This window comes from Chrysemys picta, chromosome 9 (genome assembly GCF_011386835.1).
Source record: "Chrysemys picta bellii isolate R12L10 chromosome 9, ASM1138683v2, whole genome shotgun sequence".
NCBI classification, from domain to species: Eukaryota; Metazoa; Chordata; order Testudines; family Emydidae; genus Chrysemys; species Chrysemys picta.
Genome location: NC_088799.1, coordinates 11,001,869 through 11,017,975, shown reverse-complemented (window position 1 = coordinate 11,017,975; position 16,107 = coordinate 11,001,869). Strand labels below are relative to the sequence as shown.

The 16,107-nt window shown below is 44.5% G+C and overlaps 1 protein-coding gene across 3 annotated transcripts in view; it reads left to right on the top strand.

The window, feature by feature from the left end:
- USP13 (ubiquitin specific peptidase 13) overlaps positions 1-16,107 on the top strand; it is an 83,824-nt gene that overhangs the window by 43,266 nt on the left and 24,451 nt on the right. For all 3 annotated transcript variants that reach the window (XM_065556853.1, XM_008170671.4, XM_008170670.4), the window contains exons 7-10: positions 6,484-6,578; positions 10,678-10,865; positions 12,713-12,784; positions 13,042-13,135. In XM_065556853.1, the coding sequence (XP_065412925.1) occupies positions 6,484-6,578; positions 10,678-10,865; positions 12,713-12,784; positions 13,042-13,135 (449 nt within the window). The remainder of the gene's footprint in view (positions 1-6,483; positions 6,579-10,677; positions 10,866-12,712; positions 12,785-13,041; positions 13,136-16,107) is intronic.

Sequence of the window (16,107 nt, the reverse complement as noted above, 5' to 3'; positions counted from 1 at the left end):
TATGTTTCTTGCATAGCTCAGCTGTTAGCTTGTGTGAACTAGAATGAGTGAGATATATATGTGGGAACACGTATTGTATGTTGGTTTGTGGCTTTACATCTTCATGCTCTTTTAGTGCCTGTATATAGTCTGAATGTGGGTAGGAAATATCCTATAAATGTACTATCCATAGTAAATTGAGACACAAATGTATGTGTATTGGGAGAGAAGGAACCAGGCTCTTGAAGAATGAAAGGTACACAATGTATTGCCATTTGTGTCCCTCTATGTGGTGACTAACATAATTTTTCCATATTGGATAGCAGTAGGTTTAAGAAACGGATTTGTTACAGTTTCTTAAAAATTGTATAACTTTTGTAAATGTTCCCTAGTAAGATGCAGGATTGATTTATAATACATATGATTTGAGTATACTGGAAACTTGGTTTGCTTGAAATGAAAAGGAAAACCTAAGAATCTGTGAACCTTGGAAAAAATTCTAGTTTGAAGAAAACTCTAGTTTTGCACCATTTCTTCTTGCATTTCCTAGCTGTGTTTTTACTGCTGGGGAAACGTGATGAAAGCAGGATCTTTGTTTAGAAGTTTACTAGATTATAAGGTCAGAAGGAACCATAATAATCATCTGGTCTGACCCTTGCCTAGCGCAGGACATAGAATTTCGTCCAGTGATTCCTGCATTGATCCCAGACCTGATGTGATGTTTGTTAATTTTTGTAAAGTGCTTCAAGATCCTCACAGAAAAGGGGCTATATAAGTGGTGGTGTTCAATGTCAATCCTCTGACATTCCACTGTGTTGCTGTGGAGAGGATTATGAACTGGGGGGATTAGACAGGATAGAGGCATGAGGAGCCGCAATTCCTAAGCAAAGAGATTCTGTTTTCATACGACTATCAGGAGGAAGTATGAACAAAGAATATCATTATGCACTAGAATTTGGTTTTTAGTGCTCATGGTTGTATGGATGAAAAATGACTTTCCAAAAGCCATTTCCTGTTAAAGCTGGTGTATTTGCCCCTTGTATTTGCAATCCACATCAGTGAGGATTTGGTTGTAAGACGTTTACCATACATTTGAATTATCAGCTTTTCCTTGATTCCATCAAAGCAGGAAAGAATTTCCCTGCTTGAATACCACTCAGCTGCAGGGAAAGGACACTACAGCCCGCGGGAGTGCCTGATTCAACCTGCTGTTGTATTAGAATGCCTAGCAAAATTCACTCCCCATTCCCAGATGGAGAATTTGATTCCTTATGCATGTCTGATCTTGGAAGTTCAGTTTTTTAACGACATGAATGTAGAGGTCGGTCTTGACCTGTCCCCATAGCAGGATTCTACGGGGTCTGCAAAAGAATCTCTAAAGAGAATGTTTTTCACTGGTTGTCGGGTGCTCTTTAAACAACAATACTAGTTTCCTGTCGCTGTTGTCCTTCCGCCCTCACCCTATCATCCACCTCCTCTCTCTGGCCTCTCTGGTAACAAAGGGCAGACTGTCATCCTTCCTCTCTGAATGAGGAGCAGCAGCTGTTCTGCGTGGGTCTTTGTTCCTGTTCTGTCTGAAGTCAACTCTGCTTCCCTTCAGAAAAGATTCTCTCCCTCCCCACTTGCTCACTTATTAATAAAACACTTCTCTTTATATACAAATGACAGTGGTAAATGTAATATTTTCTGTAGGGCTGGACTGTAACCCTACAATCCAGCCTGAGTAAGGGGCAGCATGTAGTTGCATTGCCCCACTTTGTTCCAGGGAAGGAGTAATCTATCAGCCCTTTTGCTGGCACAGATTGCTTCTCCTCTGCACCAACTCAGGTGTGCCAAGGCTCCACCTACACTCTGCCCACCTCCCCAGGATGAGAGTAGTAGCCCACAGATGGTCCATTTCCCCTCCTCCTTCCCCGCAGGCTCCAGTTCTGCAGGTACCACATGCAGCGAAGTATGGGAGCTCCTTGCCCCGTTATTCTCCGCTGCATGGATGCACAGGAGGTCTCACAACTGAACCCATAGTGTCTTCTGGGGATTTCAAAGCACTGTACAAATAGCAACGAATTATATGAGACACCCACAAAACAGGTGGTATCACCCCACTTTACAGCCCAAGGTCAGATGGCCGGTCTGTGGCTGAGACAGGAATTGAACCCAAGTCTTCTGATTCCCAGCCCAGGGCCTCAAATGTAGCATGTTCCCAGATCCTTGTTTGTCTGTGCCTTTCAAACTCCTCCAAGATTCTGCCACCTCCTTCAGCTCTCATAACAACATAGTTGTGTCCCATTTGCTCCACTCTGGTGCCACATCTTTTAAACTGGCTGCAGGGCTAGAGATGGTAATGGCTGAAAGCAGCATGCCCTGTTTAGCACAGACACAGATGTTGAATGAGCTGCTTCACGGATCCTTTGCATTGGCTGTCTCTGTCATGTAGTTCTCTAGGGCCTCCCTATGCAGCCAGCTCTCTAGGGTGAAACAGAGAGTCCCGCCCCCTGTGCCTCTGACACTCTACCATGGAATCGACTGCTGCATCTGGTGCTTGATTTAGCTGCAGAATTTAAGACTCCAACAGAAAAGAATATTGGGATAGCAGTGTTCATCTTTCCATTTCTTCCTGCAAGCACTTCTGTTTTTGCTTCCCTTTAATTTCCACCCCAATTTTTTCTCATCTTCTCTTGTTTCCAGTGTTTCTGTGGGGATCATCAGGGTGTCTTTTCTTCCACTCCCCTCCACCATTTCCCACCACTGTGAGCCTCGCTTTTCCTTGCCACCATAATTATTTCTTTTCTGACCCACCTCTGTTCTGAATCTACTGTGATCTGCTATACCAATGTGCTTCAGGCTCAGCCACGGGGGCCCTCTTCTCCCCGCTCTGGGATTTGCTGCTCTTGATTTTAAATAAATGAATTCCTTCTCTCTCCTCTTCTTCCTCTCTTCTCTAAAAGTCACTGTGATATTTTGTAGTATATTTAGCTGCACAGTTGAAGGTGTTGAACCCATGAAATGAGAGCTGGGCTTGAGCAAAGATTAATGGCTCACGTGTCCAGGTTCCATTTCTACTACTCCGTTGATCTGTGGTTTCAGGTAACGCCACTCTCTCTTGATCACAGAAAAATTGTCTGAACTAGGGAAAATAAACTCCCAGCTTCCATGTTGATAAAGGTAGTCACCCTAGATGTGTGTGTGTAATTTCACTCTGAGAAGCATTCTGAACTTTACAGTCTGTTTGGCTGCTCATGACTTAACCATCAGAGTATGGGAATGTGGTGAGCTCCTGTATATGGATGAAAACATAATGTCTTCTGGGACGCTAACACTCTCACAATGGAATTCCGGCAGAGGGACATGCTATAGCCACACAAATACCAGCAGGGTCACCCATGACTAATGTTAATGGAGGGAATGCTGGACTAATCAGCGTAACTTAAGGACCACTCCCTGGCTTAGGAGGCTTAATTTTTACAGGCCAGTAACTTGACTAACCTTTTTAAAAGCTGCATTAACTCTTAGGGTACTGGCTAATCCCCAGCATGAAGGGAAAAGTTGCAGTGAGGTCAACACGGGACCAGGACCCAGGTATCTAAGCTCTTGGGGGGCAGACCAGTTGCTAAGATTTTATTCAAGTTGCCTGGTGATTTTTTTTGCTGATGAGGGGAGAAGATCTCTAGCTGCTAGGAGATGGGGCATGCTGAGGACTCTTGGGAAGGGGTACACCTGTCCTGAACTGCCTTCCCCTGTGCTGGCATCTCCCCTAACTTGTGCATCTAACAGGACCTCTCTCTCCCTGCAGCTTGTTCCTGTCCCTCCCTCAGGCAGGAATCTGGCAAGGGGGGAGTAGTCACCGAGGGAGGTCTGGCATGGAGAAGTGCGGGGAAGTGGGTAGACAGCATGAGGCTGTCAGTGGAGGGCAGGGGGTATTCTCCTGGTTGGGTGTAAAGATGGGCCAGGGAACTGTGCTGGGTCCTGTCAGGTTCTGGGGAGGGCTTGGGAGAGGGTAAATAGGCCTCTTGCTTGGGGCAGGAGAGAGAGATGATGAGGGGGCTGCTGACTGCAGTGTGTCTCATCAGTGTGTCCTTCACAATAGAAGGGCTGCAAACATCATTTACTTGATCAGAAAGACAAAATCTGCACTGGACTGAACTCTGGGATGGGGCTCGCCTGGTAAATACTGAACAGTGGGACCTTCCCTTCCTTTCTGTCCTCTCCTCAGATTTATTAAACTCCATTTCCTTGGGAAAATATTATCACTGGAGAAACAGTGCTTCCCCCGTCAGCTCGAGCTCTGCCCTGAGATAACAAACAAGCAGAGTGTTCTCTCTCTGCCAGGGCAGACTCAAGCCCACATGACCCACACTAGCATGCCTGGGCCCTGGATTTCCCTGCTGCACCTGTTTTTGTAGGGGGGCCATGGGGTCGGCAAAGGAGATTCCTGTGAAATCCTGTTCAGAGCCCAGGAAGCCCAAACTGTTACAGCAAGACAAAGCATTAGGGACTCTGTCTAGCTTAGACAATGCAGAGATGGGGTCCATAAAGTACCTGACCGTTGTTAGTGGAAATGAGGCTCGTCTACATGGGAAAGTTGTATTGGTATGAGCAAAGGTATGAATTTAAACCAATATAGTTACACCAGAATAACTCTTATTCCAGCATAAGTGTCCACAGGGTGAGTGAGTACATTGAGTTAACTGGTAAAACTTTCCCATGTAGACAGGCCCAAGGCATAGAGAAGTTAAGTGACTCTTGCACAAGGTCTCACTGTCAGTCTGTGGCAGAGCAGGGATTTGAACATAGGTCTCCCACCTCCCAAGTTTTGTCTGATCAAGGAATATTGGTCCAATGTTCTTACTAGTTTTTTAGTAGTTATCCTATTCAATCTAGCTTTAGTCATTGCTGAGTAGTTCTTTAGAGGGTTTGATGGAGCTTCATACATTAAAACTAATATTCTTACTATGGGTATTCTCTAAGTAAAATGAAGATTGCTTGCCATGTGTGTAAAAAGCACATTTTAAGTGTGAATTCTCTCTGTCACACATTCTCACACTGGTATCCTGCAATCAATTATTTTGAGAACTAATGCAGTCTTGGGATCAGGCTCATGCAACTTTTACCAGTATAATGTATGGGTTTATATAAATCTGGCATTCCATAATAGCATAGTATACCTTAGGCCTGTCATATCAGTCCCAAGGCTGACATCCAACAATCCTCACCCACCAGGAAACTAAAATAACAACCCTGAAATGCAGGTTGGAAGGTTTTATTCCTATTTATCTAAGGAGATCTATTTATGAGATATAGATCTATTTTTAAGAAGTTCTATGAACCAGATGTGATCTATGCAGTTAAGGATAGGAATTGTGTTGGCAGACATTTAAGTAATGTAGGTCTCACTAACCCTGGAAGTATCTAAGATATTTCTGTGGCCCCCCATTATCTCACAGTCTTACAGATGTATAGATTCAAAGCCAAAAGGGACTGCTATGATCGTCTAGTGTCTGACCTCCTGTATAGCACAGGCCAGAGCATGTCCCCAAAATAAATCCGAGAGCATATCTTGTAGAAAAAAACATCCAGTCTTGAGTTAAAAATTGTCAGTGATGGAGCCACCATGATCCATAGTAAATTGTTCTTATATGTATCCTCATTGACACTCATGTGAGGTAGGGCACTGCTATTATCCACATTTTACACACAGAGAACGGATTGATTAAGTGACTTGCACAAGTCCACACAGGGAGTCTGTAGCAGAGCTGGGACTTGAACCTGGATTTCCTGCAAGCTAGGCTAGTGCCCTAACCCCTGGACAGTCATTCTTTTATTAAATATAATGCTGATTTTCTGAGGCCCTCCTGGGTTATTTATTACTAAAACGTTTACCTTTGTTTGTCATTGGATGGATTTCTCTGTGCTCCTCAATCATTCCCGCGCCACATTAGGAATAAGGGCAAAGATGTTCTCCTTGTGCCTTTAGCAGCAATTGATGACTGATGTAATATCATTAGTAGTCAATCAGCTGTTGATGTCCATAGTTCTAGTGCCTCTGTCTGTATCTAATGTCTGCACATGCATATATACAGGTTCACAAAGTTTCAAATGATCACACAATTTGAAAAGGATCTCTATGTTGAAAATGTAGATTTGCTGCATAACTGATGTTTGTGTGTGGTTTTGCTTCTTGCATTTAGTACACCTCACATGTTTGTATTGCTTTTCTTTTGAAATCACAGTAAACTTTGATATTTTTTTAGGAAACTTTAAATTCTGTGAAAATATAAACTTTGTTTTAAGAGCACTTAATAATGTGATTGTATTGTGGAGGGTAAGATACCTTCCAACCTGTATAACTCTGTATATACTTTTGCAGGTCATACATAAATGTTGGTACTATCAATAGCCCGGTCTGTAAAGGCAGTACCGTTCTTAGAATGTTTTGTTGCCATTCCTAAATAAAGCCAATAGGTAACATTCTTTGCATCATCACCTTTGCTTCTCTCTGTTTTGTAGATGTCTATTCTTTTGATGAAGAGGAGGCAGTTTTAGATCCACATATAGCAAAACACTTGGCGCACTTTGGGATTGATATGCTCCAGATGCATGTGGTAGGAAACTCATCTTTTATTTAGAGTCTCTCACATTCTTCTAACCAGAAAACAATAATTTATCAGTGGAAAATAAAATATGATTCCTAAAGCCAACTGCCTGAGATTGTAATGATTGTATTTAGCTTGGTGAAGAATACTGTCAGCTAGTACATGTTGATTCTCTGGGCTCTAAGTCAGTATGGGTATGTCTACACTGCATTGTTAACTCAGATCTGTGGGATCCAGGCTTGTGGACTCAGTGTTCCCAAGCCTGTACTTGAACATTCACACTGCATTTTAAACCTGGGTTTACAATTGCTGGACCAGGGTCTCTCAGCCATAGAATCATAGGACCGGAGAGCACCTCAAGAGGTCATCTAGTCCAGTCTCCTGCACTCACAGCAAGATTAAGTATTACCTAGACCATCCCTGACAGGTGTTTGTCTAACCTGCTCTTAAAAATCTACAGTGATGGAGATTCCACGACCTCCCTAGGCAATTTATTCCAGTGCTTAACCACCCTGACAGGAAGTTTTTCCTAATGTCCAGCCTAAACCGCCCTTGCTGCAATTTAAGCCCATTGCTTCTCGTCCTATCCTCAGAGGTTAAGAAGAACAATTTTTTCCCCTCCTCCTCGTAACAACCTTTTGTGTACGTAAAAACTGTTATCATGTCCCCTCTATCTTCTCTTCTACAGACTAAACAATCACAATTTTTTCAATCTTCCCTCATTGGTCATGTTTTCTAGACCTTTAATCATTTTGTTGCTCTTCTCTGGACTTTCTCCAATTTGTCCACATCTTTCCTGAAATGTGGCGCTCAGAACTAACCCAACCCAGAACTGGACACAATACTCCAGTTAGGGTGTAATCAGCGTGGAGTAGAGTGGAAGAATTGCTTCTTGTGTCTTGGTTACAACATTCCTGCTAATACATCCCAGAATGTTTGCTTTTTTTGCAACAGAGATCGACTCTGACCCCCAGATCCCGTTCTGCATTACTCCTTCCTAGGCACTCCTTTCCCATTTTGTATGTGTTTACAGTTGCTGGATCTGGGTCTCTCAGACATGCTCATGTGTCCATGCTGCATTAAACAGACCTGACTTGGATCTGCAGCTTGAGCTGCGTCCACACTGCAAAATTACAGGGCTTGGACCCAAATCACAGCAGGACTCAGTCTTGGAACCAACCCCCTAGCAGGGATTTTGGACCCTAGTCAGATTGATTTGTGTGTGGACAGAAATGGGGGGTTGAATTCAAACCTGAGTCAGAGCCCAGGCTTAGTGTGCTGTGTAGACATATGCCCTATGGTTTCAGGAGCTGAAAATTGCCTTCCAATAGGATTCCTTCCTTGTCTGAAGTTTACATGCTTAACTTTCAGAGGTTAGAGTGTCACTACCCACAAAGATAAGAAAATCCTCTAAATAAAAAAGAGAAGAATATTGAGGTTTTTTAATTATGATGAGTAATTTTTTTAATTTCACGAATAAAAAAAACCTGTTGCACATTTAAATGTAAGAGTAAAAAGTCAAAAGCCACCAAAGATAAGTGGAGCAAGTAACTAACGATCAAATAAAAAAATAATTAAAGGGACAGTTTGGTCAAATGTGGCCCCAAATTTAATGTGTGTGTGTGTGTATATATATATATATATATAATATTATATTTACCTTCAGCCTTGGAGGCAGTACTGTATAGCCTAAATGATAGAGCACTAGATTGGGACTTGGGAGAATTACATGCTATTCTTGGCTTTGCTACTGACCTGCTGGGTGACCTTGGGCAAGTCACTTCCCCTCTCTGTGCCTCACTTTCCCCATATGTAAAATGGGGATAATGATACCTACCTCATTTGTAAAGCACTTATCGCTCCATGAATGAAAAGTGCTATATGAAAGGTAGGTGGTGGTATTATTATTTATTTGCAACCTGAGCATTGCAGTCTTGTGTCAGTGAATGAGAACCTGAAAATGAAATGGGTCTGAGTTCATAGTCTGTTTTCATTGTCTGAGCTGAGAGAAAGCAAACAATAAACTGCAAAAATAACAGTTAAATTTAAAAAGTTAAATTTCACTTTTGAAAAATTCTCTCAGTTCTAATTATCAAAATATGCTGTTAATATTGGTGTGGAAACTAGTTTATTTTAATAAAAAGAATAGGAGTACTTGTGGCACCTTAGAGACTAACAAATTTATTAGAGCATAAGCTTTCGTGGACTACAGCCCACTTCTTGGGATGCATATAGAGTGGAATAAATATTGAGGAGATATATATATACACACATACAGAGAGCATAAACAGGTGGGAGTTGTCTTACTAACTCTGAGAGGCCAATTAAGTAAGAGGGAAAAAAACTTTTGAAGTGATAATCAAGATAGCCCAGTACAGACAGTTTGATAAGAAGTGTGAGAATACTTACAAGGGGAGATAGATTCAATGTTTGTAATGGCTCAGCCATTCCCAGTCCTTATTCAATCCTGAGTTGATTGTGTCTAGACAATCTATCTCCCCTTGTAAGTATTCTCACACTTCTTATCAAACTGTCTGTACTGGGCTATCTTGATTATCACTTCAGAAGTTTTTTTTCTCTTACTTAATTGGCCTCTCAGAGTTGGTAAGACAACTCCCACCTGTTTATGCTCTCTGTATGTGTGTATATATATCTCCTCAATATTTATTCCACTCTATATGCATCCCAAGAAGTGGGCTGTAGTCCACGAAAGCTTATGCTCTAATAAATTTGTTAGTCTCTAAGGTGCCACAAGTACTCCTGTTCTTTTTGCGGATACAGACTAACACGGCTGCTACTCTGAAACCTGTCTTTATTTTAATAATCACTTTTAGTAATGGAAAATGCCTCTTTTACTGAGGAAGCATGAAAATTTTGACTTCAGTGGGACCTGGATTTCACCCAATGACAAAACTCCCATTGACTTTAGTGGATCCAGAATTTTACCCTTTGCCTTCAGACCTGCCAGTAAAATGCCTAACACACTGGTGATCTATGGCTATTAATATATAATGGTGTTGTGAATGGTGGCTGCAAATGTAGAGACACCAGAGCTGTGAGCAGGAGAACCTTCACCACCACCAACTGAGGTCTCTTTCATTTGAGCTAAAGGCAGAGGTGAAAGTAAGCTGGTCCAGTCTGGTGTACCGGCAAGAGCCGGTACGCCATGCCGGACCGGATCAGCTTCCCCAGGCCGGCGATCTAAAGGGTCTGGGGCTCCCAGCAGCGGCCGGAACCCTGGGCTGTTTAAACTGCCACCGGAGCCCTGCTGCCAGAGCCCCTGGGTGGTGGAGGCAGCTCAGGTGGTGATTTAAAGGACCCTTTAAATAACCCCTGGAGCCCCCGGCTGCCGCCGTTACCCCTGGGGCTCGGGCAGCGAGGCTCGGGCAGAGATTTAAAGGGCCTGGGGCTCCGGCTGCTGCAGGGAGCCCGGGCCCTTTAAATCGCTGCCGAACCTCACTGCCCGAGTCCTGGGGTAGCGGCAGCGGGGCTCCGGGGGTGATTTAAAGGGCCAGGGGCTCCCGGCCGCCGCCACCGCAACAGAGCCTTGGGGCCCTTTAAATCTCCGCCAGAGCCCAGGGTAGCGGTGGCATCTGAGAGCCCCTGGGGCTCCATCAGCGAACTAAAGGGCCTGGGGCACCGCTGCGGTACTGGCAGCTGGAGCCCCGGGCGCTTTAAATCGCCCCCTAGCCCCGGGGCTCCCAGCCGCCTCTGCAGCTGGTAGCTCAGGGGCCTGGGGATTTAAAGGCCCTGCCTCTTCCAGTTGAAGCCCCGACCCCTGCTCAGGACTCCGGTGTACTGATAAGTCCTTTAAGTTACTTTCACCCCTGGCTAAAGGAGCAGTCTTTTGGCTGTGAGGAGCAGGCAGTCGATTCACTGGGACCAGCCTCTAGAGGAAGAGATGTTCACACATACTTAGCCAGTGTATTGCAATAGCAAGAAGCTGTTGATGTTTTGATTTTAAACTTTCTTCCCTTGGATTGGAACTTTTTTACTTTCATTTTGAGTTGGGTTCTTCCATTTTATAACATGGACAACTAAGTTGGTTTATAATTAATGCATCATAATTGCAGATATATTTAAAAAAAAAACCCTCCTTTGCATTCAGACAGAGAACGGCCTAAGAGATAACAACATAAAACCAAGAGTCTCTGAGTGGGAAGTGATTCAGGAATCTGGTGTGAAGCTAAAGCCCATGTATGGCCCAGGATACACTGGCATGAAGAACTTGGGAAATAGCTGCTACCTCAGTGCTGTCCTGCAGGCCATTTTCAGCATCCCAGAGTTTCAGCGAGCGTAAGTAATTCTCAGCAGTGCTTTGCACAGGCTCTGATGTCACAAATCTATTATTTATGTAATCCATATAGTATACTCTTATTGTAAATGGCTGTCTTCCAGCCAATTCAATGGCTTGACAGAGAGTGTTTGCAGACTAGGGACGAGGAGGTCCAATCCCTTATGACTTCATTGATGTAGGATTGATCCCAGGCTCATAAACTTCAGCCTGGTCTGCACACAGTTTCTGTACTGGCATCTATTTATCTGTGGTACTTGAATGGCTCCCATCCCCCTAGTATCAAAGTGCTTTACCATCTTTAATGTATTCATTCTCTCAATACCTTTGTGAGCGAAGGAAGTGCTGTTATCCCCATTTTACAGATAGGGAACTTAGGCACAGGGTCTTCCTGAGGCTTAGTGACTTGCTCAGGATCACAGAGGAAGCCTGTGGCAAAACTGCTGAGTGAGAAACAAATGCTGTTGTTTTCAGTTCATTTAGGATATTTCTCTTTCTTATTTTATATCTCAGAGTTTTTCTAGACAGTCAAAGTTGAACACTCAGCACTCCCAGGTGAGCAGCTCTTTATAGTTGTTCGTGATGAATTGCACATAGTTGAAGATAAAACTCAGCATGTTCCTTTATATCCCAACGGAAGTAGTGTATGTCTTGAAAGTGACACTCTGAGATCTTGGACATCTTCCAAGATTTTCATGTAGCACTTGCCTTCTGGAAAAGAAGGCGGCTTACCTGTATAGAGTGGTGTCTGCAGATTCATTAACTCCTTCACTGCAGGACCCTTGTGCCAACTTCCCTGACTCAGTTTTCAATGTAATATCCGGATTGACTTTGCCAAGTGCGGCTGCTTTCAGCAGCATGATTGTTGGACCTGTCTGGAGTGTTTGGCATCACTGATATAGTGAAGATTTTTAATGACTGAAGACGTACCAGGCTTAACTTGGACATATTCTTTCAATGTGGCCCTACCTCCCTGGCAGATCTTCGTTGTGTTCTGATAAAAACTGCTTGCCAAGCACTGCACACTGTGGCAGCACTGAATGGACTCACATACTCTTCAATGCCCGTTGAAAAGGCACAAATTAGTCTATCTCTCTCTTTGAAACTGGGCATCAGAAACTTGTTTTCAGACTGCAGACCTTACCATTTGTATGATGTATATCCAGAAGTCAGTTAAAGAGCCATTGATTAGGAGCCAGGAACTCATTAGTTCTAATCTTGACTCTGTGCACATGGGCAAATCACTTATTGTCTCATAGAGGTTACTTATCTCAAATCACTTATTGTCTCATAGAGGTTACTTATCTCATAGAGATATTGTGAGACTTAATTAGTGAACATCCATGCAGTACTCTGATGAGAGTAAGTGCTACTGTTCGTAAATTTGCTGTCTACCTGTCCATGGTGCTTATATGGCCCCCTTCTCTGTATTTGAATGCCTCACAATCTTTAATGTATTTATCCTCACAGCACCTTCTGATGTAGTGCAATGCTACAATTTTACAGATGGAGATCTGAGATACAGAGAGACTAAGTGACTCTCTCAAGGTCACACAGGAGGTCAGTGGCAGAGCAGGGAATAGAATCCAGATCTCCCAAGTCCCAGTCTAGCACCCTAACCATTGATCTATCCTTTCCCTCATGTTAGGCGCTTCTAAAGCAGTGGGGGATTGTTTGTTTGCATCACGGTGGTGGCTTAAGCTTGTCACTATAGAACTCTTCCAAGACATGAAGCTTACTTAAGTATCACTGCAGCACAAACTGCTAGGGTATCCAGGCGTCTTAGCAAAGGACCCAGATAAACTCACCTATAATCTTTGACCATTTCTCCTTTATTCTCACTGCCCAGGTATGTGGGAAACCTTCCGAGAATATTCGACTATTCCCCTCTAGATCCAACACAAGATTTCAACACGCAGATGTAAGTGCCAGGTTCCTATTATTAAGCATATTGAGCCAAGGATGCTACGGCAAACTAGCTGTAAATAGTAAGAGAGTATCTTGACATGGGTTGGGGGAAGGACAGGGGAGGAAGAATTATAGGTATATGTTCCAGCCTAGCTAATTGTAGACAGTAAAGAGATTTCAAGGAGTTAAAATTACTGTCAGTTTCTTTGCTCCAAACCTGCAGGAAAATCTTTGTCTTTCTGTTTGTTTTTCTTCCCCTTCTCCCTACAGGGCTAAATTAGGACACGGCCTCCTTTCGGGCCAGTACTCTAAACCACCAATGAAATCTGAGCTTATTGAACAGGTGATGAAGGAAGAACACAAGGTATTTGCCTGAGCATTCGCAGCCTGATAACTAGGTAAAAGTGACGTCCTGAGAAAAGGGAACAGGTGCTGGCTATTGGAGAGCGTGGGGGTGCAGTTGATCCCATGCGGCATGTTTAGCAAGGTGTAATGTGCAAGATTCCCCTCAGGAATCTATTAGTCAGCTGCTACTCGTGCAAAGTTTTAAAGGGACCGGTTTTTTTGCTAATAGGGTATTCCGTTGCTCCAGCTGTGCCATGAACTCTTGTGCACATACGTAAAGGGACAACGGAAGGCTATTTTAGAGAGCCCTAAATATTTGGGATTGAACTCCTCAACCTGGCTAAAGCTCAAAATGAAGGATAATGACCCAAAGGACCTGATCCTGTCACCAGTGAAATCCAGGGCAAAACTCCTGTTGATGTCAGTGCCATCGGGATAGGTTCCAGTATGGCGAACAGAAGAATATTTAATGGTGCAGGAGACTTTTGTCTCTGTAGGACTGACTTCTTTATTGTAAATAATGCAATTTTATGGCCTCTGTTTCATAATTCACCACTTCTGATTAGCGATGGGCCAGCCTAGGAGGTGGCGTTCAGATCCCTGTCTAATCTGGAGTTAAGATGGGGCGTAGTTCATATCTGATGGTGTGGACAACTTGTCCAGCTGTCTCTACCCTGGAAACACAAGAGTAAAGGTGGGTTTCGATACCCTCCATCCTGCTGCCACTGGAGTTTCAAGGAGGTACAATTGTGGCCCATGTCTATTTTATGACATAATACAAGTGTGGCCCATGTCTATTTTATGACATAAATCATTTACAGTAAGAAAAGCTGACAGCTGCTTTGTGTGGAGTGGAGATCAGTTTGGGTCTAAAATAAAGGCAGTCATAGAGAGGCACAGTGTATTACAGTCAAACATCTGTAATATAGAAATGAGGAAAGGGGAGAGAAGGATTTTTCCCCTAGCCTGTCTCATATAGGATCTCATCCATCCATAATAATGAGCACTCGTAGTGTGAAACTGACCTTTTATTGCAAACAGTAGAGCCATACATGGGCAGTAATTTTGCAGTAGCAGAGACATTTTGTAGTTCCTGAAAGTCCAATATTGTCCTTGTTTCTAATCTCTGGTTTGCTGTTGCATCTTTCCCTTGTGGCATGAATGTTAGATCTTTTTCTAATGCTGCATAAACCACTGCTCCTTTTTCAGTTTGCTTACCAGATATCCAGAGCCAGCCATGGCTGGTATTGCCGCATCCACCTACCTCCATATTAACTTATCTGCACACTCTTCTCTTTAAACAGTGGGTACCTTATGCTTTTATTCACACAACAGTCAAGCAGCCTATCAAGCCTCCTGTATATCCTACTATCTTTTGATCCTTATCACATCAGTCATTTTTGAACAAGACATACTAGGCTCAATTCTTGTGTGATGCTGTCTGGTCCCTGGTAAATAAGGGGTGCCAGCTAATCTCCTATCTCCTCTTGCACAAGTGCTCAAGGGAAGGTTTACGGGCGCTGGTGAGGCAGGCGGTGAGGTGGAGGAGGAAGAATGACTTTGGGGACATCATTTGCTATGGGGCAAGAAGTGCAGTTGCCGCCTCCCCCCCCGATCTTGTTACACTCCTCCCCCTCGACTTTGGACAGGGTCTTTATGAAAGAAAATCTCCCCCCCTCCCCCCAAATTTTTCTGAAATGATGCCCATGTTTGGGAAAATCATGTTCCTTGCCCAAAGCTGTAAGGGGGTAGGTTGAACCCCCAAACTGTGGGAATTTGCCTGTTTACTTTCTGATGGTTAAATTATTTTACTTTCTTGTTACAAATACTAACCCACAGGGATTCATAGAATCATGGATTTTAAGACCAGAAGTTGTCCTCCTGCATAACACAGGCCATAGATTTTTATCCAGGGTGGGCCCTGGCTGGCTGTCGTGGTTATTTTCTGCTGAATCATTCCACCAGTTTACACTTTATTAGCAGCCAAGGAGGAATCCAGGATGGGGTTCCATCAGCAGTTATTCCCAGGGCAACCTCCGGCTGCTTGCCACCCTTCCCCCCAAAGGGTGGTGCTCCGAGCAGAAGTGAGGAAGCCCTATGCGAGTGGTGTGGACTTGCAAAATGGGGCATTGCATGGTGTGTTCTAAGGAGGGAGCCCAAGAGGGGAAGTTTGGATTTAAATCTCAGCTTTCCCAGGGCTCAGTTGGGGGCGTGAAGTTGTGAGGCTCTTGGTTGGGCCCATTACAGTATACGGTGTGAGCTCTGAAACGTGGATCCAAGTCTGGGGAAGGAGGGTGCTAGGCACATGTTTGGGGCTCCAGCTCAGTCCCATGTTAACCGCCATGTTCTCTTGCGTTATGCGGCAGCGTTGTTTTTGGGGCCCCTCATTGACCACTGGGCAGAGACGTTCCCTCTCCTCTCCAGGAGCTTCTCCACAATAAATTGGGGCGAGGATCATCTGGGCATATCTCACCTAATCAGTTCCCTGCCACTAGAGGGGCTTCAGACATTGGTGGCACCTTGATCTCTCCTATTCTCAGCCTGCGGCTCACAGCAGTTTAATCTAACTAGTCATTGGGCCATAGGTGCTGACTCTGTGAGTGCTCTGGGGCTGGAGAACCCACAGGGAAAAATTAGTGGGTGCTCTGCACCCACCGGCAGCCAAGCTCCCCTCCCCCCCGCCCCACCTCCTCCCCCCATGAGTGCTCCACATCCCTGCCTACCACCCAGCGCTTCCCACCTGGGCGCTGCCAAATAGCTGTTTGGCAACATCAGCATGGTCCGGGAGGGACGGGGAGGAATAGCAACGTGGTGCGCTCAAGAGGAGGCGGGGAAGAGGTGGGGCTGGGGTGGGGATTTGGGGAAGGGGTTGGAATGGGGGCGGGGCAGGGTTGGGAAGAGGCAGGGCAGGGGCGGGGCCACATGGAAGGGGGTGGGGGTGGGGCCGGGGGCAGAGGGGGGGTCGAGCACCCACGGAAAAGAGGGGAACTC